The sequence below is a fragment of the Salmo salar genome, chromosome 18 (genome assembly GCF_965601325.2).
Source record: "Salmo salar chromosome 18, fSalSal1, whole genome shotgun sequence".
In the NCBI taxonomy this organism is placed as follows: Eukaryota; Metazoa; Chordata; class Actinopteri; order Salmoniformes; family Salmonidae; genus Salmo; species Salmo salar.
Window position 1 is genome coordinate 31,922,075 of NC_138308.1, and position 13,280 is coordinate 31,935,354.

The 13,280-nt window shown below is 42.7% G+C and overlaps 1 protein-coding gene across 6 annotated transcripts in view; it reads left to right on the forward strand.

Annotated features, from left to right (window-relative positions):
- Positions 1-13,280, forward strand: part of LOC106577249 (cell division cycle and apoptosis regulator protein 1) — a 41,847-nt gene that overhangs the window by 11,848 nt on the left and 16,719 nt on the right. For 2 of the 6 annotated variants that reach the window (XM_082964892.1, XM_082964893.1), the window contains exons 5-14: positions 2,770-2,799; positions 2,936-2,965; positions 3,362-3,394; positions 3,689-3,715; positions 4,957-5,177; positions 5,470-5,596; positions 6,451-6,573; positions 9,997-10,186; positions 10,310-10,601; positions 10,997-11,222. In XM_082964892.1, the coding sequence (XP_082821018.1) occupies positions 2,770-2,799; positions 2,936-2,965; positions 3,362-3,394; positions 3,689-3,715; positions 4,957-5,177; positions 5,470-5,596; positions 6,451-6,573; positions 9,997-10,186; positions 10,310-10,601; positions 10,997-11,222 (1,299 nt within the window). The remainder of the gene's footprint in view (positions 1-2,769; positions 2,800-2,935; positions 2,966-3,361; positions 3,395-3,688; positions 3,716-4,956; positions 5,178-5,469; positions 5,597-6,450; positions 6,574-9,996; positions 10,187-10,309; positions 10,602-10,996; positions 11,223-13,280) is intronic. The other 4 variants (XM_082964895.1, XM_082964897.1, XM_082964894.1 and 1 more) reach the window with 3 other exon arrangements.

Below are 13,280 nucleotides of genomic sequence, written 5' to 3' on the forward strand. Positions count from 1 at the left end.
ATTTTCCTCAGGTTTTTTGCCTGCCATATCAGTTCTGTTATACATTATTTTAACAGTTTTGGAAACTTTAGTGTTTTCTATCCAATACTACCATGCATATGCATATCCTGAGTAACAGGCAGTTCACATTGGGAACCTCATTCATCCAAAATTCAAAGTACTGCCCCCTATCCAAGAGAGGTTAAAGTCACTGAGCTCTTCAGTAAGGCCATTCTACTGCCACTGTTTGTCTATGGAGATTGCATGGCTGTGTGGTCAATTTTATCAGCCTGTCAGCTACGGGTGTGGCTGAAATAGCCAAATCCACCAATTTGAAGGGGTGTCCACATACTTTTATATATATAGTGTACTTATTGCAATTTCTCTCTCTGTGTGTGTGTGTGTGTGTGTGTGTGTGTGTGTGTGTGTGTGTGTGTGTGTACCCCATCTCTTCAGCAACAACATACAGACTTATACGTGGTCAATTATTGATGTGCAGCTCTGAATCGCATTGATTTAAGAACGGTCATACTCATGTAGGGCTGGTCTACAAACCGTAAAAAAAGATATACTGGTATTATTTTTATTTATATATATATATATGTGTGTGTAATCTTTAACTGGGTAAGTCAGTTAAGAACAAATTATTATGTACAATGACGACCTACCCCGGCCAAACCTGGACGACGTTGGGCCAATTGTGCGCAGCCCTATGGGACTCCCAATCACGGCCAGATGTGATACAGCCCTGATTTGAACCAAGGACTATACTGAGATGCCTTTGACTGCTGCGCCACTTTATTCACGGACCTTTTTGTTTTTTTTACTTTACATAATCACACATTTTTTTTGCTCAATCTGTTTTAAGCACCAGTAAGAAACTTCTGACAGCTGAGAACTGCTGTCTAACTTTCTAGCGTAACAAGTCAACAACTTCGGGAGGGCAGCCGTGCCAAATATACCCTCAGAAATTGTCCGGCTACCCCTAGTGGTGAAAGTAACAACTGCAGTTGAAGCTGATAATAGTCTAACACGGAACCCAAACCGGCTGCGCCCGTGCGCCATCGTGCATAAATTTCTTTTTTCCCCCTACACCAAATGCGATCACGACACACGCAGGTTAAAATATCAAACAAAATCTGAACCAATTACATTAATTTGGGGACAGGTCGAAAAGCATTAAACATTTATGGAAATTTAGCTGGTTAGCTTGCACTTGCTAGCTAATTTGTCCTATTTAGCTAGCTTGCTGTTGCTAGCTAATTTGTCCTGGGATATAAACATTGAGTTGTCATTTTACCTGAAATGCACAAGGTCCTCTACTCCGCCAATTAATCCAGACATAAAACGGTCAACCGAATTGTTTCTAGTCATCTCTCCTTCCAGGCTTTTTCATCTTTGAACTTATATGGTGATTGGCATCTAAACTTTCATAGTATTACCACGACGACCAGCAACACAGTTCGTCTTTCAATCACCCACGTGGGTATAACCAATGAGGAGATGGCTTGTGGGTACCTGCTTCTATAAACCAATGAGATGGGAGAGGCAGGACTTGCAGCGCGATCTGTGTCAGAAATGGAAAGGACTTCTATTTTAGCCCTTGGCAACGCAGATGCTCGTTGACGCGCGCAATAATAGAATAACATAGATTTCAAAATATATTTTGCAACGCACGCGAGCGATGTAGTCAGGGTATAAGAGTGACAATAATTAAAGGAGCATTTAAAAAAAAAAAATTATATAGGCATGCTAAGACAAAGTAAATGTGTGACGGTGTGTAAATGAAAACAAATTAGTGCAAGAAAATAAGAAATGTATGAAAATGCTGGAATTGATCAAATGTACTATGCAAATAGAAACCGTTGGTTGTGTACCAGAGTTTGAGGCTACAAAAGATCATTTAGATTCCTATGCAATGTTCTACAAATAGGACTACTTCACTGTCAACTTTGTCTTATTATTTTTGGTATAATCATTTTTACAAAACAATGATTGAAATTTGAAAGAAACAGAAGTGGAGCTGCTCCTACTAGCCACAATCCCTTGGTTGTCCCCTGAGCCCTCCCACACCCCCATCTTAATCTCCACCCCTGGCCAACTGCTTCCCTGGCTTAACCTACTCAAACCTATTATGCGAGTTGGAGTGAAAAACAAAACAATAACCTGCAAAGTAAGACATATAGACGTACAAGACATTCAACTGGTATGGACAGCTAGACAGGAAAAGACAGGACTGGAAAGTTACAGGAGAACCTATAATAAAACAAATTGGTTGCATTTTGGTAAAACAGTATAAAGCAATCAGAATGGAGGAAAGATCATTAAAACCACTTAGAAATAAGAAACATCATCTATGTCAAATACCATCAAAGCGTCAAAAATCTGAAAAATATAGTGACGTTATATTTTGGCCATATCGCCCAACCCTACCTGTAGGCACCTACATTTACCGGTAGACCGAAACCAGAATATCTAGCCTCTAACCAAATTAATTAATGGTCCTGTGCAGTTAGTGTTATTTATTTTGGAAGAAATTGTGAATGGTGCCAATATTTTGTCTCGCATCTGTGTATTTTACCCTCTTGTCAGGTCTGTGTTATTCATAATACATATTTATAACTTTTATTATTCAGAAACATCAAATACAGTCAAAAATAAGAAATTCAGTGATATGATATTGTGGCCATATCACCCAGCCCTATACTCATATGTATCAATCAACTGTACTGTTTACTCGATGAAATACTTATTGCAATTTCTACGTGTTTGTGTACCCCGTCTCTTCAGCAACATCAACAACATACAGAATCATACGGGGTAAATTGACGTTTGCAACTCACACAGACAACTCTGAATTGCCTTGATTTGAGAAAGGCCATACTCATGATGTGTATCAATCAACACTGTACTGTTGACTCATTGAAAGACTTGTTTGTGTACCCCGTCTCTTTAGCAACATCAACAACACACAGACTTATACGGGGTAAGCAGCAGCAGTTCGCAGCCGCAGCACAGTCAAATCACAAGGCCCTTTATGCTTGGTGCTAGGGTGTGGAATGTACTCTGTTCTACAGACACTGTCAGTATTAACTTCTCTACTTCTCTCAACCTCTGTCTTTCTCTCCTCTTTCCTCTTTCTCACTCTCCTCTCATTTGCCTCTCTGTCTCTCTCTCCTGCCTCCCTCTCTCCTGTCTCCCTCTCTCCTGTCTCCCTCTCTCCTGTCTCCCTCTCTCCTGTCTCCCTCTCTCCTGTCTCCCTCTCTCCTGTCTCCCTCCCTCCTGTCTCCCTCCCTCCTGTCTCTCTCTCTCCTGTCTCTCTCCCTCTCTCCTGTTTCTCTCTACCTCTCTCCTGTTTCTCTCTCCCTGTCACTATCCACAGCTCCCCCAGCCCCAGCAAGCGCTGATTTCACAGGTAGGATAATTAGGAACAAACTACTCTCTGGTACATTTATTGCACCTTTTAGCTACAGTAATGCCACTGAAGTCAGCTTGTCTTGAGGATAATTATTTAGTCCAACATAATAGGTCTAAGAAGACGCCATTTTGTCATGAAAATTCCAAGAGCTGTCTTGTTATACGTAGGTGGTGATTTTGGAATAATGCAGTACAATACAACCCAAAGCTATTGGGGAAAGAATTGTGACAACATCCTAACGCCACCTTCTCTCCTTGCCTCCTTTTCTGACACCTCCGCTGATGTTGAAAGAACTGGAGTGGTGAAAACAAATTCCCGGTAGGCATCCCCGCCTTATCACTTTACCTATGCAAGTTTCAGTTTTTGACCTTCTTCATAGCATACAGCCAAATACAATGGGATGTGTATGGCCACAATAATAATTAACACCTCTGGTAAATGAGAAGAACCGCTATGGGACATTTGATTAGAATAAATCCCAAATAACATGATCGGCTCCATATAGACACTTCCAGCAGTTCCATTGTTAGACACACATGTTTTGAATTTAGTGGGCTTGATTAGGGTTGCAAAATTCTGGTTATGCAAAATTCCAGTTTTATGAGAAATCCTGGCTGGAAGATTCCAGCTTTTCTGCTTAATCCCTCCTGATTCCACGAATCTTCCAACCAGGTTTTCTGGAAAACCTTTAATGTTGGAAAGTTAGCCAGAGTTTTGCAACCCTAGGCTTGATACAATCTACACATTTAGGACTAATAGGCAGCGGTCCAAACACCCTATCCCCTCAGCCCTCAAATTAAGTGGACACCTCTGATGACGTATCATGACGTCTGATGAGTATACACTTGCAGGGCGAGGGAGTAAGGAATTCTTTTTAAATGGACCACCCTTGGCAGGAAATTCGTCACTCTTTGATCCCGCAATGATTGTGTTTTCAGCCACCGGTAGCTTGTGGGTGCTTTATATGCGCTACAGTCAATTATGATTCCATGTCTACTTATATGAAATATATAATTATTAATATACGCCTACTGTATGACAGCTAGCTAATTACTTAACTAACGTTAGCCTGCCTAGCTGGAACTTCTGAAGAAGGGAAATGTTTTATTTCTACGATTTCCAAAAGATAACCAAACAAAAAACATATTTACTTTTTACGAGACGTGTTTGTGCTGTTATGTGCATTAGTAGCACAATTTCTAACTTATTACATTCGTTTTTACTTCTTTTGACTTCTCCTTTGATGTTTTGACATTTTCGCGGACTTTTCTATGCGGTTGTACAATCGTGGCAAATTAAATTATGGGGAGTTTCAGGCCCCGGCGTGAACACAATTGTACACTCGTAAAGCCGATAAAAAAGAGGGGTTTACGTTACAAACTTCCCTTGCTTGGCTAATCATTTGGACCACCTTCCAAGATGGCGACGGGGATTCCCCCAAGGGCATAAGGCGAGGGTAAGTGGACGAGAGTGTGTCTTTTAAGTGTTTGGACCGCAGCCATAGAGAAAGTATGAGTAGGGTGAAGTTGATTCTGACCTATAACGTTCCTCCTCCCTAGCCCCCTGTGGCTCTCCCCACCAGCCTGTCTCTGTCCAACCCCCAGCAGACAGCCCAGATTACCGTCTCCTATCCCACGCCTCGCTCTAGCCACCAGCAGCAGAGCCAGCAGCAGAGCCAGCAGCAAAGCCAGCCCCAGAAGCAGCGCGTCTTCACCGGCGTGGTCAACAAGCTGCACGACACCTTTGGCTTTGTGGACGAGGATGTCTTCTTCCAGCTCAGGTAAGTGCCCAGTCTCTGCCTCTAGCCCAAGTCCTCTCAGATCTCCACAAGTCCATAGTGTCTAGAAGTCCATTTGGGATTGGGCCACAAAAAATGTAGCTAGATGTTTCACATCAAGTGTCTCATTAATCGGACCAGTTGCCTTTTTTCCGTGGGTTTTCTATATTTTGCTGGTTGTATCCCTAATTTGTGTACCATTATTCTAAAGCAGAAATGTCTTGTTTCACGCCTCCATATATTGCAGTTTCTAAAGCATTTCCAAGTGGATGAATAATGGGTATTGTCTCCACAGTGCGGTGAAGGGGAAGACCCCCCAGGTGGGCGACAGGGTCCTAGTGGAGGCCGTTTATAACCCCAACATGCCCTTCAAATGGAATGCCCAGCGCATTCAGACCTTACCTCAGCTGGCCAACCAATCGGTGAGCCTCACCTAGCCTCCACAGCCACCTGGGTCACATTCAGTAGACTTGAAGTGAAACTGAAGAAAACATTTGTCACCCCACTGAACGGGATGCTGGTGGCCCTTAGCCGGTGACATCTTACACCTCAATTTGAGTACTTACAGGGTTTGGTTCCAATTCGATCATTAGCTCTCTCAGGGATGCAAACTCGTCACTTTTTGGCGATATTCACCGGTTTTTATTTCAAAATGGGGTGGTGATTTTATGTTTCTCATATTGAAATCATTGACTAAGCACAGAATGCTTCCCTACACTTCCTACAATGAGAATATCAGAGTTTAGATATTCTTTCCCTCTGTCCGCATCCATCAGTTTTAATATGTAATTTAGCCGTAATGACGATCTGGAGTATGCAGACATTGATTTAAATACTTCTATTACATTTAATTATTGGAGTGGCTCACAGTGCGAGGGAAGTAGATACACTATCTTATAATTCCACCTGTAAGAGCACAGTCCAGTCTGACTAGACTTCGCTGTCACCCAGCCTCTGACTTCCACCGCCATAAAGGAAGAACGGAGCGCAGTGACAGTCATGCTTGCACCTTTGCACCTTTACATGTTCCATGTCAACTTTTTGGGCCCTCGCCAGTTTGCATCCCTGTCTGTCTTCCCGTCTGCCCTGGTTGACTCACTCTCTCAAATGTAAATGTAATGTAAGCCTACAGTATAGATGGCGCCATTGCTGTATTCACCCTCCGATCTTAGAGGGGGGCCTCAATTAGTGCAGAAGTGAAGTTTTAGAGTGATCAGATTGGAACCCAGCCCTATGGTTGTGTATCTGTTATTAACCACTTTGTTCTCCTCCCTAGCTTCAGCAGCAGCCCCAGTCCTTACCTCCAGTTCCCCCACAGCTAAGCAGCTTCTATGCTGACCCGGGGATGCATCAGCGCTACTCAGACATGCACTCCGTCGGCATGGACAGCAGACAAAATGTAACCCTCGTCCCGCCTCACACACCTCTATGGGCTGCCCCCTCCTATTCTCTCTTCTCTCTCTTTTCTGTTCTTTCTGATGCCTGTTCTCCATCTTCTTCTTTCTCTTCCGTCTTCACTTTGAGTATTCATTTGTTGTTTTGGACCAGGATGGCTTCCTGATCTATTAAAGCGCATATGACATATCGTTGAATAGTATTGGAAATACATTCTCTTTTTATCTTCGGGCCTATGGTCTTTCGGAAAAATTTTCAGAAACACAAATGAATCCCAATCTACATTTCTCTTTTCACTGGGCTTCTCTATCTCTCAATGGGAGAAAGTGCTTTTTTAAAGGTGCTATCCATAAGATGTCCTGTCATTGTTCATTTAGGCTAATGAGAGAGTCCCATTGAGATAGTAATGCTTTTTGTGTTTTTCTCTTACATTTTGAGACTTTACAGTAGTTAAAGGAACAAATACTAAGATTTCTTACAGAATGCACGTTGACACTTTTTCTTCACTTCTAACCCTTTCCTTTTCAATGTTATGATCAATATATGATTTTCATACATGATATACACTTTTTTACCATACGAACAGGATAGGAACGACCTATCAAAATTGGAAACGTTCTCCATACATCTCACAGATGTTTTATAACTTGACCTTTTTGTAGTTGTCCCCTACCATGAAATTGGGGAGGGGACAGTGGATCTGTCTCCGTCCATACATTCGTTTGTATGTTAGTCACACGCAAGATCTCAGTCAGCACTGGCCAGATTTTGAGGAAACTTGAGTCTTGCGATAGAGATCCGGCATATAAAAAAAAGTATACTGACTGGCCAGATGGTGCCACTATGACAAGAGATTGAAAATGCTAACTTTGAAAGGTAACACCCCATCACACCGTTTGACCTAAAGTAATGAAATTCGTTACATACAGTGGGGGGAAAAAAGTATTTGATCCTCTGCTGGTTTTGTACGTTTGCCCACTGACAAAGAAATGATCAGTCTATAATTTTAATGGTATGTTTATTTGAACAGTGAGAGACAGAATAACAACAAAAAAATCCTGAAAAAGGCATGTCAAAAATGTTATAAATTGATTTGCATTTTAATGAGGGAAATAAGTATTTGACCCCCTCTCAATCAGAAAGAGTTCTGGCTCCCAGGTGTCTTTTATACAGGTAACGAGCTGAGATTAGGAGCACACTCTTAAAGGGAGTGCTCCTAATCTCAGTTTGTTACCTGTATAAAAGACACCTGTCCACAGAAGCAATCAATCAGATTCCAAACTCTCCACCATGGCCAAGACCAAAGAGCTCTCCAAGGATGTCAGGGACAAGATTGTAGACCTACACAAGGCTGGAATGGGCTACAAGACCATCGCCAAGCAGCTTGGTGAGAAGGTGACAACAGTTGGTGTGATTATTCGCAAATGGAAGAAACACAAAAGAACTGTCAATATCCCTCAGCTTGGGGCTCCATGCAAGATCTCACCTCGTGGAGTTGCAATGATCATGAGAACGGTGAGGAATCAGCCCAGAACTACACGGGAGGATCTTGTCAATGATCTCAAGGCAGCTGGGACCATAGTCACCAAGAAAACAATTGGTAACACACTATGCCGTGAAGGACTGAAATCCTGCAGCGCCCGCAAGGTCCCCCTGCTCAAGAAAGCACATATACATGCCCGTCTGAAGTTTGCCAAAGAACATCTGAATGATTCAGAGGACAACTGGGTGAAAGTGTTGTGGTCAGATGAGACCAAACTGGAGCTCTTTGGCATCAACTCAACTCGCTGTGTTTGGAGGAGTAGGAATGCTGCCTATGACCCCAAGAATATCATCCCCACTGTCAAACATGGAGGTGGAAACATTATGCTTTGGGGGTGTTTTTCTGCTAAGGGGACAGGACAACTTCACCGCATCAAAGGGACGATGGACGGGGCCATGTACCGTCAAATCTTGGGTGAGAACCTCCTTCCCTCAGCCAGGGCATTGAAAATGGGTCGTGGATGGGTATTCCAGTATGACAATGACCCAAAACACACGGCCAAGGCAACAAAGGAGTGGCTCAAGAAGAAGCACATTAAGGTCCTGGAGTGGCCTAGCCAGTCTCCAGACCTTAATCCCATAGAAAATCTGTGGAGGGAGCTGAAGGTTCGAGTTGCCAAACGTCAGCCTCGAAACCTTAATGACTTGGAGAAGATCTGCAAAGAGGAGTGGGACAAAATCCCTCCTGAGATGTGTGCAAACCTGGTGGCCAACTACAAGAAACGTCTGACCTCTGTGATTGCCAACAAGGGTTTTGCCACCAAGTACTAAGTCATGTTTTGTAGAGGGGTCAAATACTTATTTCCCTCATTAAAATGCAAATCATTTTATAACATTTTTGACATGTTTCTGTCTCTCACTGTTCAAATAAACCTACCATTAAAATTATAGACTGATCATTTCTTTGTCAGTGGGCAAATGTACAAAATCAGCAGGCGATCAAATACTTTTTCCCCCTCACTGTAGGTACCTTTCCTCACAAGAAACAAATTTGCCTCAGGATTTTCCACCATTTAGTATTTTGCGAAATACACTTAAAACGCTACGCTTTTGACACTGAATGACCGATCTACTCAAAACTTGATATGTGGCGTCTATGTACGAAGATCTCTCAACGCAATATTTTCCAGACTTGTACCTAAAACAAGAAGGCCGCTATTAACCAATAAACATTCACGTGGGTGTGGTCTGGCATATAAATCAGTCAAGGGTATTCGTATTGTAACACAATTTGGTACACATGTTGTCAAGACTCAACATATGCAAGAATATTCATATCAACCACCTGGTGGCACTATAAAGGGCACATGATTATATCTCTTAATCTGTTTGACTCGGAGTGCTAAAATTTGGCACACATGCTCAGGGAGATGAGTGTTGCTAACCCACGCTATATCTGACACCACTGCCCCGATTTTTACAAAACGTGAATGATGAGTCTTGCCGTAGATATCCGCCATTTAGAAAATAACATTAATTTGCCCAAGGGAGGGTAGGGCGCTGTGTCATTTGTGGGGGCCACATGTTTACTGTTGCCTTGTTTCTTCATGGAACTTGTCCTTGTCGATAATGCTGACCGAATATATGCTACTTTGGCAGAAGTTTTCTTGTTTGTTGACAGAATTAAGTCATTGTACCTTACTGACGTCTAACCAAACCTCACTCCTCTAGTTCTGTTTTGCTTTAGCACCCGGTTACCTGTTGGGAGCGGCACAAACCTCTGGTTCATTTGGTGCATGTCCTCTATGCATAATGAAGCACATTTCTTAAACTAAAAGCTCTTATATGGGACAAGAAATCAAAACAAAAAAACCTTACTCTGATAACAGCATACTTCATGGAACAGCCCTGGGATAATGCTAACACCTCCTCCCCCCCTCTCCAGAGTCAGCCTGGAGCCCCCAACATGATGAAGCCGGGCCCCAACATGCTCCAGTCTCTGCCTCCCCCCAACACTTTCAGTGTACAGGCCCAGGGCCCCCCTCCCCTGCTCCAGGCCCAGCTCTCTGCTGCCTCCCTGGCCCCGCTCCTCCAGAACCCCCCTCCGCCCCTGCTGTCACAGCCACCACCCAAAGGTAGGGGGCTCTATGATGGTGATTAGTGTTTCTCCGAGGAGTTTGCTTTGAGTTGCTACCTTGCTACTTCTGCAGAAAATAAAGAAATTAGGATTTTTAATGTGTGTTTGCCCCTCCCTCTAGATGTGTTCTCAGGAGGCCTGCTCCAGCCCCCAAGGAGGATGATGCCTCAGCCAGTCAGGCGTCTGGACCCCTCCCCCCGCTTCCCCAACCGCAACGACCGCCCTGAACTCATCCTCAGGACCAAGGATGAACGCAGTCGTGAAAGAGACCGTGAGCGCAGGAGGTCCAGAGAGCGCTCTCCCACACGTAAACGCTCCAGGGATCGTTCTCCGAGACGTGACCGCTCCCCCCGCCGCCCTCGCAGGGTAGTGCCTCGCTATACTGTCCAGTTCTCCAAGTTCAGCCTGGACGGGTGGGTCAGCCATTCATTATGATGATTGATCACTTTCAGCTTTTGATTTGATACTATCTCTCAGTCAGGGGTCAGTTTACTTCAGAACTTTGTGTCTAGTGAACTGTATATATTCATGGGGTATTGGAACCCTCTCTGGGCCTTTCTTACAGTTTTCATACAGCTTTCATTCTGTCCCTGTTTCTGATAGTTATAAAGAAAGTGCATATGAGGTCAATTGAGTTTGTGTAAAATGTTTGGTAATTGAACAAAAAAACTATGTGTGTTGTAGCTGCATGGAAGCGGATCCCAGGTGCTCTTCGTCCATTCTAGAACCATTTGCAGTGACTGTACATTAGGGAGAAAGGTACTATTTTCTCTCCCTGTTCTGACAGAACATTTTCTCTCCCCTCCAGTTCTAACTGTGACATGATGGAGCTGAGGAGACGCTACCAGAGCCTGTACATCCCCAGTGACTTCTTTAATGCTGTGTTCACCTGGGTGGATGGCTTCCCCCTGCAACGACCCTTCCAGTTTGGCAACTACTGTAACTTCCACATCATGCACAAGGAGGTGGACTCTCTGGTCAAGAACACTGCTGTCCTAGACCCACCCGATGCCAACCACACATACAGCGCTAAGGTGGGGTATACACACAGACGGGCTGCATGCAAGTGTACACACACCAGGGTTTCCGTTAACTTCTTGGGGCTATGTGGGACGCTAGCGTGCCACCCGTGGTGCACCCTATCAACAGCAGGTGCATTTCAAGAGCGGCAAATTTGAAACCAAATAAATGTCAAAATTCAAATTTTTCAAACATACAACTATCTTACACCCTTTGAAAGATAAACATCTCCTTAATCTAACCACGTTGTCCGATTTCAAAAAGGTTTTACGGTGAAAGCATAAAGTTAGATTATGTTAGGAGAGTACATTGACAATAGCTGTGTGTAATGTTTTGTCAATTCAAAGACAGGCGTCACCAAAACCATAAAACCAGCTAAAATGATGCACTAACCTTTAACAATCTCCATCAGATGACACTCCTAGGACATTATGTTAGACAATAAATGCATTTTTAGTTCTATCAAGTTCATATTTATATCCAAAAACAGCGGTTTACTATGGCGTTGATGTTCAGGAAATCGTTTCCCTCCAATAACCGGCAGTCAAGTCAGCGCCACAAATTAAATAATTAAAATTAGAAAACATTGGTAAAATATTATATTGTCATTTAAAGAATTATAGATTTACATCTCTTGAACGCAATCAACTTGCCAGATTTAAAAATAACCTTACTGGGAAATCACACTTTGCAATAATCTGAGCACTGCGCCCAGAAAAATACGCTTTGCTATACAGACAAACGGCCATGTTGGAGAGATCTAAAATCGAAAATACTATGTAAATAATCCATTACCTTTGATTCTCTTCATCAGATGTCACTTCCAGGAATCCCAGGTCCATAACGAATGTAGTTTTGTTCAAAAAAGCTCATCATTTATGTCCAAAAAGCTCTGTGTTGTTAGCACATGCTCTAAGCCAGCCGGACTTCTCGTCATGAACGAGGGGAAAAAATATATTTACGTTCGTTCAAACATGTCAAACGTTGTATAGCATAAATCATTAGTGCCTTTTTTAACCAGAACATGAATAATATTCAAGGTGGACGAATGCATTCTCTTTTATAACGTATTGGAACGAGGGTACCCAACATGAACTCGCGCGCCAGAGTCTAATCGGCCATCACCGTTCCAAGGCTCTTGTTCGGTCAGATCTCACAGTAAAAGACTCAAAACACTTTGTAAAGGCTGGTGACATCTAGTGGAAGCAATAGGAAGTGCCAAAACATTAATCAACCCCTGTGTGTTTCAATGGCATAGGCTTAAAGGTAATTCAACACATCAGGTATCCACTTCCTGTCAGAAAATGTCTCAGGGTTTTGCCTGCCAAATGAGTTCTGTTATACTCACAGACACCATTCAAACAGTTTTAGAAACTTTAGGGTGTTTTCTATCCATATATAATAAGTATATGCATATTCTAGTTACTGGGTAGGATTAGTAACCAGGTTAAATCGGGTATGTTTTTTTATCCAGCCGTGAAAATACTGCCCCCTAGCCCCAACAGGTTAAGAAGACATTTGACCGGCACAATTTAACGGACACACATGCATCACTAGCCTATGTCAATCTACTATAGTAGAAATGTTTAGTCTACCTATTCTATTTGTCAGCTTGTCGCGGAAGAAATAGCCTATTCCAAACAGACTCTGGGACAGTTATGGGATGATAGATCCCAAATTCATCCAACCATGATGCCTAGGCTACATTAAAAAAGTAAACATTAAAAAGCAATGAGTCTGATGCAACAGATCACAACATTTAGCTCAAACTATTATTTCTACACATAAGCGTGAATGTTCGTTCAATAATGCAATTAGCGGGAAAACGTCAATGTCAAAAGGGCACTGCACATGCGAGCGGTTTCATGTGACGAATTTCAAAATATACCAGTTGGAAACAAATGAACAACAGCTTCTATCTCAAGGCCATCAGACTATTAAACAGCCATCATTAACATTGAGTGGCTGCTGCCAACATAGACTCAAATCTCTAGCCACTTTAATAATTAAAAATTGGATGTAATAAATGTATCACTACTCACTTTAAACAATGCCACTTTATATAATGTTTA